Genomic DNA, 16,999 nt, shown 5'->3' with positions numbered 1-16,999 from the left:
AATGGTTGGAAAAGCTACACGGTGTTGGGCTTTTGAGCTGTTTCCTTTCTTGAGACTTTTAAATGGGACCCAGGTTCACCAATGGCTACCATGTTTGTACCAGAGTCATTTATTTATCCATTGGTTGATTTGAGGATTGGTTTGATGCCTCCTGGATCGACCTAGTGGGATTGCTTGCCTGTGCGTAACTCTATGCTTAACTTTTTGTTTATTTTGGTGACATAGAATCAAACCCAGAGCCTCACAGAAACACACTCAACTAAGCTACGTGCCAGCTCCTTTAACTGTTGCAGACAGACACTGCCAAATTGCTTTCCCAAGTGACTCTAGCGTCTTGCATTTCTACCAGCAATTTCTCTACACTCTCGACGTTTTTTGTTTTGTTTATATTAGACCCAGTATGACTGCACTTTTATTTAACCTCACTTACTTTTTACAGTGCTATAGACCCACGCAGACCCTGGTGAGGATTAAGTATCTGCCGTTGCCAACACTCCTACCCGTTGCTATGGTTTCTTGTGGATATTTTGTTGTTGCTGCTGTCTTGATTTTGTCTGTGTTTTGTTTTGTTTTAGAGAGAGCCTTGCTATTTAGCCTTGGTTACTCTGAAAAGTCAATCCCCCTGCCTCTAGTGCCGGGACTGCAGAGTTGCACTGCCGCGCTTGGCCTTCGCTGCTGTCTGGACTCACACTGCCGTCTTTTCAAGTGCTTACCAGTCATGTATATGCTTTCTGTGGTGACATGCCTATTTGAAAGTTTCACCCACATTTCTCTCTTCATGTATTTTTTTTTCTTTTTTCTTTTTTTCGGAGCTGGGGACCGAACCCAGGGCCTTGTGCTTGCTAGGCAAGTGCTCTACCGCTGAGCTAAATCCCCAACCCCCTCTTCATGTATTTTTTAAAGACCTATTTATTTCATATATGTGAGCACACTGTTGCAGTCTTCAGACTCACCAAAAGAGGGCATCAGGTCTCATTACAGATGGCTGTGAGTCACCATGTGGTTGCTGGGAATTGAACTCAGGACCTCTGGAAGAGCAGTCAGTGCTCTTAACCACTGAGCCATCTCTCCGGCCCCCCTCTCTTCATATTTTCAACATAAAAATTTACCACATTTAGATGTTCAGTGCAGTGGCGTCAAGCACGTTTACAGATAGATGACCACACATCTGCCGACTCAGATCCAGACCTGTCCCATCCAGTTAAACGTCTGTCCCGACACCCGTACCACATACTTCATTTGTTCTGGGTTTCTCTGTGGTGGACATAGTACTAAATGGACACCTGTCAACCTACTCTTTAGCTTCGGACCAGACTTTGAGGGGAATGAAAAGAGTGGGAGTGGAATATTTCTACAGATAAGGCTATAGGAGAAGAAAATGCTGGGAAGCTCCAAGGCTTTTACAAGTTCTGACTTGTCTTCCTTCTGGAGAAGCTTGGGGTTGAGTGAACAAACACCCTTAGGATCTGATCCAGGGGTTTTTGTCCCAGGGAAGGAGACACTGGGACCATGAGGAAAAAGTCTGTTTTATATTGGTTTGGGGAGAGGGACAAGTTTTGCTTATTGCTACTGTTAAATTTGCTTAAGTTTTGATGTTTTGAGAAAACTGCCTTGCTACTTAGCCCGAAATGGCCCTGAACTCAATATTACAGCCCCTCCCTATCTCTTCCTTGCTTGAGCCTTGACTGATATGGCTTTTTTGGTAACTTAGAAACTGGATAGGACATCATTCCATTTCGTCCAATGATCTTTATCGTATCCCATTTTCTTCAGGGGGTTAGAGAATGATCTTCTCTGGATTTCCAAGGGACTTTGAGCAAGTGCAGGAGATTTAAATATCCATGGAATCTATTGTCTCAACCCAGCCTTCCAAACTATTGTGTCACAAAGTGTTATGGGTGCCTAAAAAGTCCCCAGGACCTGTGCTCGAACAAACAACAACAAAAAGCAGCTTGTGTACTTCACGGAGTTCCCGGACTGGTGGTGAAGCCATCTCAAAAACATCCAGGATGAAGCTGGGCGGCGGAGGTATGAGCTTTTAATCCCAGCACTTGGGAGGCAGAGGCAGGCAGCAGATTTCTATGGGCTCTACACCATCCTGGCCTACAAAGTGAGTTCTAGGACAGCCATGGCTACACAGAAAAACCCTGCCTCAACCCATCCCTCCCACACCACACACATACGCAAGACATCCAGGATGGCATGGAACCTCGAGAACCTCTGGAGTTGGAGACATTCTCAGACCCAGGATAGAAAAGCCTGCTTCATTTGACACATGAGGAAACTGAGTGTCAGAGAGGTCCCCAAGCTCTGGTAACTTTAAGGGGAAGATGCAGCCAGGTATGGTGGCAAGGGTTGCTGATCCTAACATGTGGGAGTAGAGGCAGGAGGATCTGGAGTTCAAGGCCAACTTTTTCTATGTAGAGAGCTCAAGGCCATTGTGAATTATTTGAGATCCAGAAACATGGGAGGAGGGGAGGCAAGAAAGAAAATTAGAAAGAGGGAGAGGCCTCTAGGTGGAGAAGACACTTGGGGGACTATGGAAGGAAATCAAAACCTGGGATGTATGTTCAGAGAAGAGTGGGGGGGCTGCCCTGGGGCTGAAGTGCAGGGCTTGAGAAAATGTAGGACAGGAGGAGGGTCCTTGGACCCTTCTCTGCACCACCACATGGGAGCTGAGCTCCTCTCTGAATGGATACAGACTTGAAAACTGTCTTTTCACAGGCAGGTTCTGACTGCCCCAGATCCAACAGGATTTCATTGTCTTCAATCCAGGCACCGCTGGACCAGAGGCCAAAGCTAGGATGGCAACCACAACAGGACCACCACAGCCCTCCGGGGAGACAGACTGAACAAAAAGCCACTTGTGGCACCAGCAGCCAGAGATATCCTCAGGCCGGAAACCAAGGCCTGCAGCTCAGGCCGGAAACCATGGCCTGCAGCTCAGCTGCCTACTTGGCCTGTAGCAGAGTTTCCTGCTTTGACTTTGGAGTCTCAGTTTCTCCCTTTGTAAAATGTGAACAGTGGGGAGGGGGGGGGGCTGGAGAGATGGCTCAGAGGTTAAGAGCACTGACTGCTCTTCCAGAGGTCCTGAGTTCAAATCCCAGCAACCACATGGTGGCTCACAACCATCTGAAATGGAATCTGATGCCCTCTTCTGGTGTGTCTGAAGACAGCTACAGTGTACTCATATATAATAAATAAATTTTTTTAAAAAGTCTTTAAAAAAAAATCCCAAAGATGCCGATTAAGAAGCGGATAACAGACATCCTTGTATCACAAGGCTGGACTACATTCACATACACAGAGCACCGAGTACCCAGCTTGAGGGGTGGACTACACAGTATCCATGATGTGACCGGCAGCTGCGACTGTATAAAGTGGTAAGAGAAGGGTGTATTTACTTGGGACAGAAGGGCTCGGCAATTCTAAGGTACAGGAAGGCTTTTTGAGGCCTGGCCTTTATTCAGTTAATGATGGGTTGATCAAGAGTTTGTCATTTGGGGATTTTCTTTTTGTTTGTCTCGAGACTGTCTCGTGCACCCCAGACTGACTTCAAACTAACTACGTAGTTACAGATGACCTCAAACTTGTCTCCTGCCTCTATTCCCAAAGCGCCGAGATTACGGGTATGAGCCTCCTAGGTCAACTTGTTTCCTCTTGGGAGACAGGATCCTGTAAGTAGCCCAGGAGGTCCTGACTCTCACAACTCTCCTGCCTCAGCTCCACTAGCACAGGGTTTACATGTGTCAGGGTACACCTTTAGACTGAGACCCGATGGGTGGACACGTGTATGTGTTCTAGCTATGGGGAGTAATAAGTGCAAGCCACTGCCTGTGTCCCTGGTAGCAGACTGAAAACGGTCCTAGTGGTTCCCAGCGTGGGGACACCTTTGAGAAGCCTCTGTGGGGGTTGGGCCTAATGACTCACGTCTAATGAATAAAATACTACGATAGCAATGGAGTGTCGCTTCCATAATTAGACTGGCTTCTGATTTGTCTCCCTCTCAGACAGGGTTCCAATATGTACCCTGCATAACCTAAGATGGGGCATGAATTGAAAATCCTCTTGCTTCGCCTGAGTGCTAACAGGTTTGCACCACCATGCCCTACTCACAGACAGGCTTTTTGGGAAAGTCTCAAGTTCAGAGTGGCCTTGAACTTGCTACGTGGCTGAAGTCCCTGATCCTCCTGCCCCTTCCCCTCTAGCATTGCGATTACAGGCATGTGCCACTGGACATAGTAAGAAATTATCCTTCAGAACGTAAGCCTTTCTCTGGCTGGCATAGATTAGCAATGGCATACTCTCGTCTGATGGTTTAAAATGAAAAGCTTCCTCCCCACGACGGTGCCAGGGAAGAGGAGAGCAACGTATTGTGCCGTGGCTTGCAATCACCTAACCCTGGAGTTATGCAGTTGAGATCACATATGCAGGAAGCTTTTTTTTGTAAGATTTATTTTATTTATTATATATAAGTACACTGTAGCTGTCTTCAGATACACCAGAAGAGGGCATCAGATCTCATTACAGATGGTTGTGAGCCACCATGTGGTTGCTGGGAATTGAACTCAGGACCTCAGGAAGAGCAGTCAGAGCTCTTAACCACTGAGCCATCTCTCCAACCCTGCAGGAAACTTTTAAAGTTTTTTTTCCCCCCAATACTAATGTACCAGTACATACTGAAAAATGTGTTACCACCAGCCCCTGCCCCATGATACATTTATTTACCTATTTTGTGTATACATTATATTTTATGTATGCATTTATTTACTTATTTTACCTTTTATTTTGAGTCTAGGAAGGTTTTCAACTTCTCGTTCTTCTATCTCAGCTCCCGTGTCGATGAGGTAACAAACCTGTGGGGTTGGGGATTTAGCTCAGTGGTAGAGCGCTTGCCTAGCAAGCGCAAGGCCCTGGGTTCGGTCCCCAACTCCGAAAAAAAGAAAAAAGAAAAACAAAAACAAAAACAAACCTGTACCACAGCGCTTTCACTAAGGACGAATGACTGACAGACTATCCTTCTGTAGCTTCTTTCTTACTCTCCTTGGCCTCCCACCTACTCATTATTTTTGGAGTGAGACTCATGTGGCAAGAAGCCCAGGGAAGAAGCCCCCAGCCATCAGCTCAGAAGATCCTTGGCCTCAGCACAGTTGGTAAGGATGCAGTACCGCATACAACCACGGGGTGGCGCAAGGATGCAAATTTTGGTCCATGTAATCCTTGGGATGAAAGTCGCCCACGTAGGGGCCTCGATTTATGTATGATCTGTGAGCCAGCGGGCCCTGCTAAACTTTGCATTAATTCCTACCCCACAAAAACTGTGTGTGTGTGTGAGACAGTATATCTGTGTTCTTTTGAGCTGTGAAGCTGTGGGTTAATATTTATGCAGCGATAGAAAAATCGTGAAACTCCCAAGATAAAGACGGGGTCGGTCATGATCAAAGCAAACTCCAGCCATCCCTTCTCTGGGACCCACTCACGCTCTTTTGGGCTCCTCCAAAGGATTTGGGTCACTTCTCCAGCTCTGCCCTCTGCCTCCTAGAAAGGCTCCTGCTGGCTCTACTCCACAGTTGATGCTGCTCTTGGTTCTGGCATTTCCAAAACTGCTGGGGACTTCTGCTGCAACTGGGCTGCACTTCTACCAATAGCCTCTCACAGGCTCTGTTCGTGGTGCCAGGCCTCAGCTTCAGTGCCTGACCCCTTTGACTGCCCCTGAGGCTGCACCTTCACCAATGGCTTCTCCTGGCTTCTCACAGTGCCAAGCCTAGGCTGCTCCCCACCACCTCTTCATGACTTCAAAACCAGTACCACCTGGGTGGCTCTTAAACTGTGGAGTTCAGCCAGCGGCACAAGGTCCAACTTCAGTCATGTATGCTCCTGTGTGCTGACTCTCAGGAAACATTTTGCAGACCTCACGTCCATGATGCTGGTCTCTTTTTAGTCACCCCTAATTCCTCTGCTCCAGCTGACCAACATCCAGTATCCCAACAAAGCCAAGGTTTCATTTTAGCAGTTCTGACCTCTTGTTGATCATAGCTGGCTCTTCTACCCCAGCTCACCAGAACCATAGAATCCCGATTCAAAATATCAAACGGCCACGTGGGAGTCTTTAAACGTCCCTCTTAAACTTCACAAGGCCGGCCTCCACTGTCTGAATTTTCCTCAACATCCTTACCTTCCAAGCTCCCAGAGAACAGCTTACCAGGCTCTGAATGCCCAATGACTTTCCTAGTCCAAAGTTCCAAAGTCTCTCCACAATCCCCCCTCCCCCCAAAATAACATGGTCAGGTCTGTCAGAACAATACCATACCATCCTGGTACCAACTCGTCTTAGCTAGGGTTTCTGTTGCTATGACAAGACACCATGGCAAAGCAACTCGGGGAGGAAAGGGTTTATCAGCCCATGCTTCAGCATCACAGTTTATCATCAAAGGAAGTCAAGATAGGAAGTCAAGCAGGTCAGGAATCTGGAGGCAGCAGAGGCCATGAAGGGGTGCTTACTGGATTACTCCTTAGGCTTGCTATAGGGCCCAGGACCACCAGCCCAGGGATGGAACCACACATAATGGACTGGGCCCTACCCCTACAGCCCTACAGCCTTGCCTACAGCCGAATCTTCTGGAGGCATGTTCTAAATGGAGACTCCCTTCTTTCTGATGATGCTGGCTTGTATTGTATTGACATAAAACCAGTCAGCACAGGGGCACTGGCTTCTTGGTGCTGGGAGTAAAGCTCAGTGGAAGTCTAACTGCCTATTATGGTAAGGCGTGGGCTTCATCTCCAGTACCGTAAAGGAAACAAAAGAAAGGAAGAAGGGTGTGGTTGCAGGCTGATAATCCCAGGACGGGAGGAACGGAGGAAGATTGTAAATTGCAGGTCAGACTGATACCGTGAACTCAAGGATAGCCTCGGCCACAAAGTGAGATCCTGGTAAAGGGAAGGAAGGAGGAACTGACCTTCTGCTCTTAGAGCTGAATCCTTGTCCTTGGAACCCCATCCACTGTCCTGGCTCTATCTCTGTCACACAGAGAACAAGTCCTCTGTTCAATGCAGGATTAACACGAATGGCTGGGTTCAAATACCAGCTCCAATCCTTCAAATCCTGTAAGACTTGAGCAGATCGTGTGGCCTCTGTGGGAGTTAACATCACGGGCCTTAGGGAATTGGGTTGTTATTGGTGGTTATCTATGGTTGGCTTTGTTTGCGTTTGGATTTGGGTGCCCCAGATCAAACCCCGGGCCTCGGGCACCCTAAGTGTGCTGACGATGCTGGAAACCCTGTGCCAGAGTTCCAGGGAGATAAACTCACACTGACTTAGCACAAATTCAGACAAGAGTAAGAGTCTCGTGGCATTCCCTATCAAAGCCAGTGAGGCCACTGCAGAGGCTCTCTAAGGCAAGGTGACTCTAAACTCAAGAATCTACCTGCCCAGTGCTGGGATGAAAGGTGTACCCTGCTGCCACCACCGCGCTGAGCTTTTGAAGCCTCAAAGCCCACTGCTAGTGACCCATGCCCTCCAACAAGACCACAGTTCCTAATCTTCCCTAAACAATCTGCCAACTGGGGGACGGGGATGGGAGGGATGGAGGGGGTGTCATTCTCATCCAAACCGCCACAGAGACAAGATGAAAGATGACTCTATCATCAGCCTAGGATCTCCACACACAGGCAAACACACATATACACCAACATGGAGAACAGAAAGCAAGCAAATCGGAAAATTCCGGCGTGCGACCTTTGGGTTTTGGTACTATCTGACCCTGACAAATGTATAACCTGAGGTTCTGAGCCACATAGAAGGGGGGGGGGGCTTCGAGGTAAAGTGTTACATGTGTTACATGTCTGGGTTCCATGCCTGGGTAAAGAGAGGGATAGGAGGAGTGCAGGAGGTGAAGGAGGGAGTACCCCAAGGGCAAAAGTGGGGCCGAATTCCATCAGAATTTGCCTTTCTGGTGGCTTCTCTTTCCCTGCCCTTGTGGTGTTTTTCCTTCAGTGAGTGACAAATTTCACAACCCTGGCTGGGACTCCCGAGGTGCTAAGATTACAGGCCTGGGTCACACCACCCAAACCTGACTTTCTTTTTCATTGTTGCTTGTATTTTTCTGTTTGTAACCAAAGCTGGACGACTGGAACTCACTGTGTAGACTAGGCTGGCCTTGAACTCATAGAACTCTACTTGCCTCTGCCTCCTGAGTGCTCTGATTAACGGCACTGACCAATACATCCAACCTACCTACTTTCATTTTCTAAATCTAAGTCCTAACAGGAAGTGGGAACTGGGCAGGAATAACAGTACGGTGGGTTAACTCCATGAGTTTACCGGACTTTGCGAGCCTCGACTGCCAACGACATCCTGGCTTGAGGCTGGAAGTCACAGCCCAACAGGGGCAAAGATTGCTCTGTGACCAGTCTGGAAAGGGAGCACTGGAGCACAGAAATCAATCCGGTTCAAGTTCATACCCAGGGCAACCACGGAAAGTGCCAGGAAAGGAAAGAACAGGATGTTTTCCACACATTCCATGGGCAGCCATGGGGATCCAGGAGAAAGTGATGCTTGGGCTGAGCCAAGAAGGCAGTGCCCCAGTTTACAGTAAGGGCTGAGAGGACAGCCTGTCCTGAGCTTCCGGTAACACATTTCCTGCCTTCTCAAATGACAGACATTCCATCTACGACTTTGAGTCTGATTTCAGCAGTCTTATGCAAGAGGGGAAACACCATATGCCTCCAGGGAAAGAAAATTTGGCTGCCGTCTCCACCCTTTCCCTCAGCATCCACCGTGGGTGGGGGTGGGGAGGGTTAGTGGGGCTTTCCATCCCTGTCTTTCAGAACACTACGATCTGGCCCTTTCTGCTTGGCCAACACCTGCGCAGAGTCCTAGTTCATATCCTCCCAGAATGGCCTGCTCTCCACCTCCAGCAGAGACCCCCATCATTTTTTCCTGTTCACTCTCTGCCCCCCACCCCCCACCAAGAATAAGTATCCTTAGCACAAGGCTTGTGTCTTTATGGTCTCTAGTCTCTGACAACTGGCTGGAGTCTCAGTGGATTCGAACCCTCCATTCATCTTGGGCTAATGACTATGTGATTGCGCCTCCGTTTCCACTTTTCTACTGTGAAAATAATGAACACCCCAAGCTATGTTGTAAGGAAAAATGAGAGCCCTAACAGTGCCCCCAGCACGTGACACGCAGGGGGTACGTGACACGCAGGGGGTACGTAACCAAGGCTGGTAAAGTCTGGGCTAGGGCTGGTTTTTGTTACCTGTTCACACTGTCAGCTAGGTTTTCCTGTATGCGGGGTCTCCAAGCCCCGCTTTCACCCAAGTTAGCACTCAAGACGTGCTGTGGGGACTGTGTCCCCGTGGACGCTGCAGGGGGTTCGATGTCCCGCAACTCCTCTGCACCCGGCCACTTGGGCCCCAGGGCACGTGAGCAGGTTTCCTGGAACCGGTCCCCACCGGATCGCAGACCCTTTGCGCTCAGCCCTTTGCTCTCAGTCCCTGCGCCAGGAGAAAGGGGGTGTGACTCAGCGCGGGGGCGTGTGCAGGCTCTGTACCCACGTGCAAAAGGAGGGATGCTTGCAGACTTCGGGTCGTGCGCAGGCTCCCGGGCGTGTGCGGGCCATTTCCCTTGAGCCAGAAGAAGGGCGTGTGCAGGCAGTGGGGAGGAGGGCAGGTGGCGCCCCGCCACCCGGGCGGAGCTTTTGCGCGCGACCCAATACTCTGGGCTATAAAGGTCGCGCTCCGCGTGCTTCTCTCCATCACGCTCCTAGAACTCTACAGCGATCTCTCGTTGATCTCCAACTGCCGCCTCCATTCGCCATGGACCCCAACTGCTCCTGTGCCACAGGTAAGGGGGGCTGCTGACGGGCCTCTGTAACCGGAGCTTCTGGGAGAGCAGGACGGACTTTTGGGCCCCTACTCTGGTAACTACTTTTAGGGTACTACTGGCTGCTCCTTCCGAACGAATTCTGGAACACTCCCGCCCCTTTTAAACTAGTCCTTGAGATAATGGCTCGCCCAAGCTGGCTGGCTTGCACCCGAGTTCTTTGGAGAACTGTGTTCAGTTATGCCCGGGTCCCGCTCACCGCGCTCCCTGCCTTCTTCCTCTAGATGGATCCTGCTCCTGCGCTGGCTCCTGCAAATGCAAACAATGCAAATGCACCTCCTGCAAGAAAAGTGAGTTGGATTTATTTTCTCTACCCTTTCCCTTCGCGCCCCTGCGGTCCCTAGCCCGCCGCACCTTCCCAGAGCGTCCAGGCTGCCTCTAACTCGGTTTCTCGCTCACGCTCAACTTTTTTCCCCCAGGCTGCTGTTCCTGCTGCCCCGTGGGCTGTGCGAAGTGCTCCCAGGGCTGCATCTGCAAAGAGGCTTCGGACAAGTGCAGCTGCTGCGCCTGAAGTGGGGGCGTCCTCACAATGGTGTAAATAAAACAACGTAGGAACCTAGCCTTTTTTTGTACAACCCTGACCGGTTCTCCACACTTTTTTCTATAAAGCATGTAACTGACAATAAAATAAAAAAACTTGACTTGATTAACCCAGCTTTGTCTGTGTTCATTGGAAATAAGGGGCTGGCAGAGGCGTTGAAATGGGATTGGTGCACCTTGATTTGGGATAAGTGGATTGATGACCCCTCTGGACTTTGATAGTCTCGAACATGGTGGGCAGAAACATGTACTGGTCACAAATGTGGGCATGTGTATATTGGGGATTAAACCCAAAGCTTCCTGCTTATAAACCAGGGTGCTCTAATGAGCCACACTCCTACCCCTAGATGCATAATGATTCTGGTTTAATTTTGGATTATTAGGCTTAAAGCAGTATGAAATACCTGTTCATAAGCTTTGGTAAATAAAATAAAAGTTGGAGTGAGTCTCATACGACTCCTCTTTGTAGTCCCAATATTTGGGAGCCTGAGGCAGAAGGATCGGTGCAACTCCGAAGCCAACTTGGTCTCAAATTCTGTTAACCTTTGATTTTGAGACCATCTTACTGTGTAACCTAAAATGGTCCTTGAACTTGCAGTCCTGCCTCAGACTTCTAGGTACTGGGATTACAGGCTCAGCTTAAAATCAGGGCTGGAGAGATGGCTCAGCGGTTAAGAGCACCCGACTGCTCTTCCAGAGGTCATGAGTTCAATTCCCAGCAACCACATGGTGGCTCACAACCATCTGTAAAGAGATCTGATGCCCTCTTCTGGTGTATCTGAGGACAGCTACAGTGTACTTATATATAATAAATGAATAAATAAAAAAATTTTAAAAAATCAGTTAAAAAATGTATATATGAGTACTCTAGCTATCTTCAGACACACCAGAAGAGAGCATCGGATCTCATTACAGATGGCTGTGAGCCACCATGTGGTTGCTGGGAGTTGAACTCAGAACCTCTGGAAGAGCAGCCAGTGCTCTTAACTGGCGAGCCATCTCTCCAGCCCCTTAAAACCCATTTATAAAAATTCAATAACATGGGCTGGACAGATGGCTCACCGGTTTAAGAGCACTGGCTGCTCTTCACCAGAGGTCCTGAGTTCAAATCCCAGCAACCACATGGTGGCTCACACCCATCTATAATGAGATCTTACGCGTTCTGGCGTAATGCAAGCAGAAAAGACATCAGTAACGTGAACAAAACCATGAAAAGTACTGTAAACACTATAAATATCCAAGGGTGTGCCTTGCAGTTTGGAGACTAAATGGCACATGTCCAACCTAGAGCTCCCATGAGGAACTGCCCATCTCTGGTATACAGGGACACGGACAGGATTTTTTTTTTCCTCTTCCAGAGAGCCCTGTGATAGGACTTGGCTGTCAGTCTGGAAGTTCTTCTCAAGGTCAGGCAGAAATCTACCTACCCCTCACTCCATACCAACCCCTGGCAATTTAAGCAAAGTAACTAGAAATTTGGAAGGAATTGACTAGCATCTTCCCAGGAGCTAGGCATCCAGGTTGAGTCTGCAATTTGGAGGGCGGGGTGGAGTTTCCTACTCTATAGGAAGGAGGTGAATACATGCAATTAAAACCAGCCGTTAATGCCCCCTGGCTATTTGTTGAGGTAATGCGATTTGGTCTTCAATCAAAGGGAAAGTTTCTTGGCTAGAAGTAAGGACCAAGCTTGCCGTAGGCTTTCTCTGTGAAGAGTAAATTTACAAGACAGCCTCTGTTTCTTGCTGTCAGGAAGTCCTAGTTCACAGCCCACTTTCTCTCTTATTGGTCATGTAGCCTGGGCAAGTCACTGAACCCCTCAAATGCTGATATCCTGCCCTCCTAGATGCTGATAACCACCTGTCCCCAAAGAACACACGGGCAACCAAGCACAGATCTGATTTTTAAGGACTTTGTTTTGTAAGTGCAGTTTGGGAATCTGGCCTCATTTGTCTCTTGTGTGCCCTTGCTGACACCATTCATTCAGCCCTGGCCTTGATTTAGGTGACACCGAACTCGGGCTGTACCCTCAGAGATTTCCCTCTTTGTCTACAAACAAACAAACAAAGCAAATATCCTAATTAAGACTCTTGTGTGTCAAGTAGGGCATCTAGGAATGAGTGCTGGGACCACTCTTAGTCCCAGAATGCCTTGAAACCAAGTGAATGACAATTATACATTTAGCTTCTCAATTAAAATGGAAGACATTGGGCCGGGAATTGGCTCACAGTGGAGAGCCTACCAGGCTTTTGTGAAGCTCTGAGGTTCATCCCTAGAACCATTAAAAAAAGGTCCGTGGGCCTGGGAATGTAGCTCCCTGGTACAGTGCTTACCTAACATGCACGGACCCCTGGGTTCGCTCCACAGCATGGAGTAAGCAGTCTGATGGCACACACCTGTAATTCTAACACGCAGGAGGCAGAGGCAAGGAGGATCAAACGTTCAAGGACCACGGCAAGTTTGAGGTGTGGGCCACATGTAAAGCCGTCTCCAAAAAGACATCACACACAAAACACAACAGGTATTGTGATACACACGTATACCTGTATCCTAGCAACCTGGGAAACTGAAGCAGGAGACTGTCTTGAGTTCAAGGCCAGACTGGGCTGTTCGGTGATCGACAGGCCATTCTGAGTTACAGAGTGAGGCCCTTGGAAAAGGAGAGGAAGGAGAGGAGGAGAGACTGGGCCTGGCAACATGCATCTATCATCTTAGCTACTCAGGAGACTGAGGCAGGGGGAGGATTTCCAGCTCAAAGTCTAGCTACAGAGCACGTCTAAAGCCAGCCTGGACAGCTTAGTGAGACCCTGTTTCAAAATAAAAAGAATCTAAAAGACTGGAGGTAAAGCTCCAGTGTAGAATGCTTGCCTGGTAACCAGGAAGCCTTGGGTTCAATCCTTACTGTAAAAAAAGGAAAAAAAATCATATTATGCAAGAGGTCTAAAGGCCCAAGAATCTGTTACAGATCTCAGTTTTGGTAATAGACAATAAAATATAACAAGTTGGTAAAAACAAGCAAGAGTACCAACTACAAACATACTTCATGTGGTTCAGCAGAAGCATCTCAGTATGCATCCAGAAAACAGCAGACAGACAGAATTGGGCATCCTTGGGCTAGGGCACACCTCAGCCTGACTTCTACCCGAGAAGCCAGCAGTCTTAGCCAGTGCAGAACCACTGGTGTCTCTGACTTGGGATCTCTGCTTAGGATGCGCCCTTGAGTGCTTAGAATTTGTCTCTAGTCCAGGCTGAATCCTCTCTCTTTCCAAACCCAGTCCTTAGCTATTTAAAACCAGTAAACTCATGAGATTTGGAGTCATCCAACGTTATCCAGGCAAGGATTCTGTTTTTTTCTTAATTTTTATATTTAATTGCTTATTAATTTTTGAAATAGGATCTCATTTGTGTGGCCCTGGCTGGCCTTGAACTCAAGAAGACCATCTGCCTCTGACTTCTAATAGCTGAGATTAAAGAGGTAGCCTCAGGCAAGAACTTAACTATAGACCAAGACTCAGTTCCACGTGAAGTTTTTTGGATCTTCCCACACAGAGGGTATAACTGTGTCATCTCCAAGATGAGGTATCCCGAGGAAGGAGAAATGGCCTGGGTCATTGTCACCAAACCAGTGGGTAATAGGTTAATGGAAAGACACATGTGTCTAAACCACCAAGGAGGAGGAGGAAGAGGGCAAAGAGGGGAAAGAAGGAGGAGGGGGAGGAGTGTCATAGCCCAGGACTAGGTGCCTTCTTTGCCTACACACGGACCTACGTACAGAAGGACAGCATCAGAGAACTTGGGACCCGTACAGGAACATTGGTGTCAAGCTGTACTGCTTCACAGCCCGTTTTACTACTGACTGGTTGTATGGCCCACCCGGCAGGTCATTGAATCCTCTGTCCTTGTGTGTAAATAGAATTTGCATCTCTATATAGGTATTAGGTGAGAGATCGGTTTGACTCCTGGTTCTGGCATAATCATCATATCGCACAGTGGCTGGTGGAGGTCCTATAACAGTTAAGCAAAACCTGCCCAAGGTCTCATAGCTCTGAGTACGCGTGAACCAATGGCATAGCTGATCTCTTGCCCTAGTCTCAAGGGCTGACAGAATCTAACGTTACTCTAAAGTCAGAAACATTGAAAATATAAACAGCTGCCCGTATTGGTTTTTGTTTTTGTTTTTTTTTTGTTTGTTTATTTGTTTTGTTTTGTTTTATCTAATGCAGTCCCTGGATATCACCTAAAATGATCCCTCTGCCTCGGTTTTTTTTTTTTTTTTTTTTTTTTTTGGTTCTTTTTTTCGGAGCTGGGGACCGAACCCAGGGCCTTGCGCTTCCTAGGTAAGCGCTCTACCACTGAGCTAAATCCTCTGCCTCGGTTTTTAAAACCGGCCTGGAGTAGAGCCGATGGCTAAAGGTTTGCGACCCCCAGCCCGGAACGTGCCTACATATGCCCGCTCATGAGTGGGGAATATGTTGCGATGAGTTCCGTTGGCTCTGTTGCTGTGTCCAGAAGGAAGGGGCTCAACCAAAGACCATGATGGGACAGAGACAGACAATAAGGACCCGGAAAGTTCGTAATCAAGGCTAGTCTTTATAAAACTGTCTCCTTCGCCTCTGCTAGCTTCGATTCAGAGAGACGTGGGCGGAGCCGGTCGCTGCCCAGGAACTCCAGGAAAGGAGAAGCTGAGGATAGCGCGCTACGATTGTGTTTACAGAGACAGTTGGGCTTCCTGAGGTGTGTTCTCGTAATGCACTGGATCAGTGATGGCCTGTAATATCCCGGAAAGCACTACAGAAACATGATGTTCCACACGTCACACGGGTCCTCCTACCCGGGCCCTCCTACTCGGGCCTGTGGCACCAAAGGGGGCGGTCCCGTTGTGCACACCGGCGCCCGAGGGAGCTCTGCACTCCGCCCGAAGAGTGCGCTCGGCTCTGCCAAGGACGCTGCGCTCGTGACTGAGCGCGGGCTGGAGCAACCGCCAACTGAGTGCAAACCCTTTGCGCCCGGACCCGTCCAACGACTATAAAGAGAGCAGACTGTCCGCTAAGCCTCATCCCGACTTCAGCAGCCTGACTGCCTTCTTGTCGCTTACACCGTTGCTCCAGATTCACCAGATCTCGGAATGGACCCCAACTGCTCCTGCTCCACCGGTAAGACGCCCGGTCCTTGGTCTTTAGAATACCCAGTTGTAGGGGTTTGGCGGGAATAGGCACCTTTAGTTGACAATTCGTCCTAGTTCTTTCTAGAACCCGCTCTTGGAATCGCCTTCACCTGTTCTTGGAGTATTATTATTGTCCGAACGGCTCCTTGTCGGGGTTTGGGGTAGGATTTAGACGCGCAAATAAATGTCCCGATCACCCACGTAGTGGGGACATCTGAGTTGAGACCCAGTTGTTACTAACCTTATTGTGAATTGCCTGATCTACAAGAGAGGTGAGAGACCGTTGTGTCTTGAGATCAAAGACCCAAGCCTTACCCTACCCTGTGAGGAGAGAAGAGGGGCTAGGCTCCCTGGAGTTCTGAATAGCACTTTGAATTGAGCAGGGCACATGGTGTTGGCCACTGCTGTAATCCTGCCTCTTACTGACCGCTGTCTTCCTTCTCCTCCACAGGCGGCTCCTGCACCTGCTCCAGCTCCTGCGGCTGCAAGAACTGCAAATGCACCTCCTGCAAGAAGAGTGAGTTGGGACCCTCGGGTGGTGGTGGGGGAACTCCTACAGAGCTGGCTCTGAGAAACGTCTGAGGCCATTCGGTTTGGGGCAAGAAGCAGGTCTTCTGCCAGACCTGTGCGACCGGAGGGACTAGGAAGCCTACTCTGACATCTTCCTCTATCTTTCTTTCCAGGCTGCTGCTCCTGCTGCCCCGTGGGCTGCTCCAAATGTGCCCAGGGCTGTGTCTGCAAAGGTGCCTCGGACAAGTGCACGTGCTGTGCCTGAAGTGACGAACAGTGCTGCTGCCCTCAGGTGTAAATAATTTCCGGACCAACTCAGAGTCTTGCCGTACACCTCCACCCAGTTTACTAAACCCCGTTTTCTACCGAGCATGTGAATAATAAAAGCCTGTTTATTCTAACTCTGGTTTTCTTGGTGTCGTTTAGAAATAAGAAACTGGGGCGACACGGGTTAACTTGATAGTCTGGGGATCTGGTTTTGGACTCGCCCGTGCCTTTTAACTCCCGCCTCTGGCTCCCAAAGAGGGGTAATAATGTCTTTGGGTAAAGCCAAGTTATCCCATAAGCTTCCTCATACGGAAGACAAGCAGCGTTGCCGGGTCAGGTGTGTGTTAGGAGGGATGGAGGGTAGTCCTGAGAGACTAGTGTCCCATCCACACAGCACAGAAGGTCTTTTATATCCGTTCTCAGGATTCGGTTTCATCTCAGGTTGTTGGGTATATGGAGGGGTACGAAGATTAACATAGGGTGTCTAGCATGCTAGGCAGGGACTAACACTGAACTATATTCCAGACCCTTTTTTTGGAGAGTTGCGTTAGAGGGGCTTTTTGGGGGCCATTTTGACACAAGTCGCTTAAGTTGGCCTAGAACTCTTTCTGCAGCCCAGTCCGACCTTGAATTCT

General features: G+C 48.8%; 2 protein-coding genes across 2 annotated transcripts; both read left to right on the top strand.

Moving 5' to 3' along the window:
- The first annotated feature begins 9,757 nt into the window (after positions 1–9,757).
- Mt2 (metallothionein 2) lies at positions 9,758–10,532 on the top strand. The gene is made up of 3 exons (NM_001137564.2): positions 9,758–9,847; positions 10,111–10,176; positions 10,306–10,532. The coding sequence occupies exons 1-3, from the start codon at positions 9,820–9,822 to the stop codon at positions 10,395–10,397; spliced, it is 186 nt and encodes a 61-aa protein (NP_001131036.1). The 5' UTR covers positions 9,758–9,819; the 3' UTR covers positions 10,398–10,532.
- A 4,947-nt stretch (positions 10,533–15,479) lies between these two features.
- Positions 15,480–16,496, top strand: Mt1a (metallothionein 1a). The gene is given in 3 exon segments (NM_138826.4): positions 15,480–15,576; positions 16,039–16,104; positions 16,271–16,496. Coding segments are annotated over 3 exon segments (186 nt in total). The 5' UTR covers positions 15,480–15,548; the 3' UTR covers positions 16,363–16,496.
- The last annotated feature ends 503 nt before the right edge of the window (positions 16,497–16,999 follow it).

The sequence above is a fragment of the Rattus norvegicus genome, chromosome 19 (genome assembly GCF_021556685.1).
Source record: "Rattus norvegicus strain SHRSP/BbbUtx chromosome 19, alternate assembly SHRSP_T2T, whole genome shotgun sequence".
NCBI lineage: Eukaryota > Metazoa > Chordata > Mammalia > Rodentia > Muridae > Rattus > Rattus norvegicus.
Note: the sequence above shows the minus strand (reverse complement) of the source record. Positions and strands in the feature narration are given on the sequence as shown.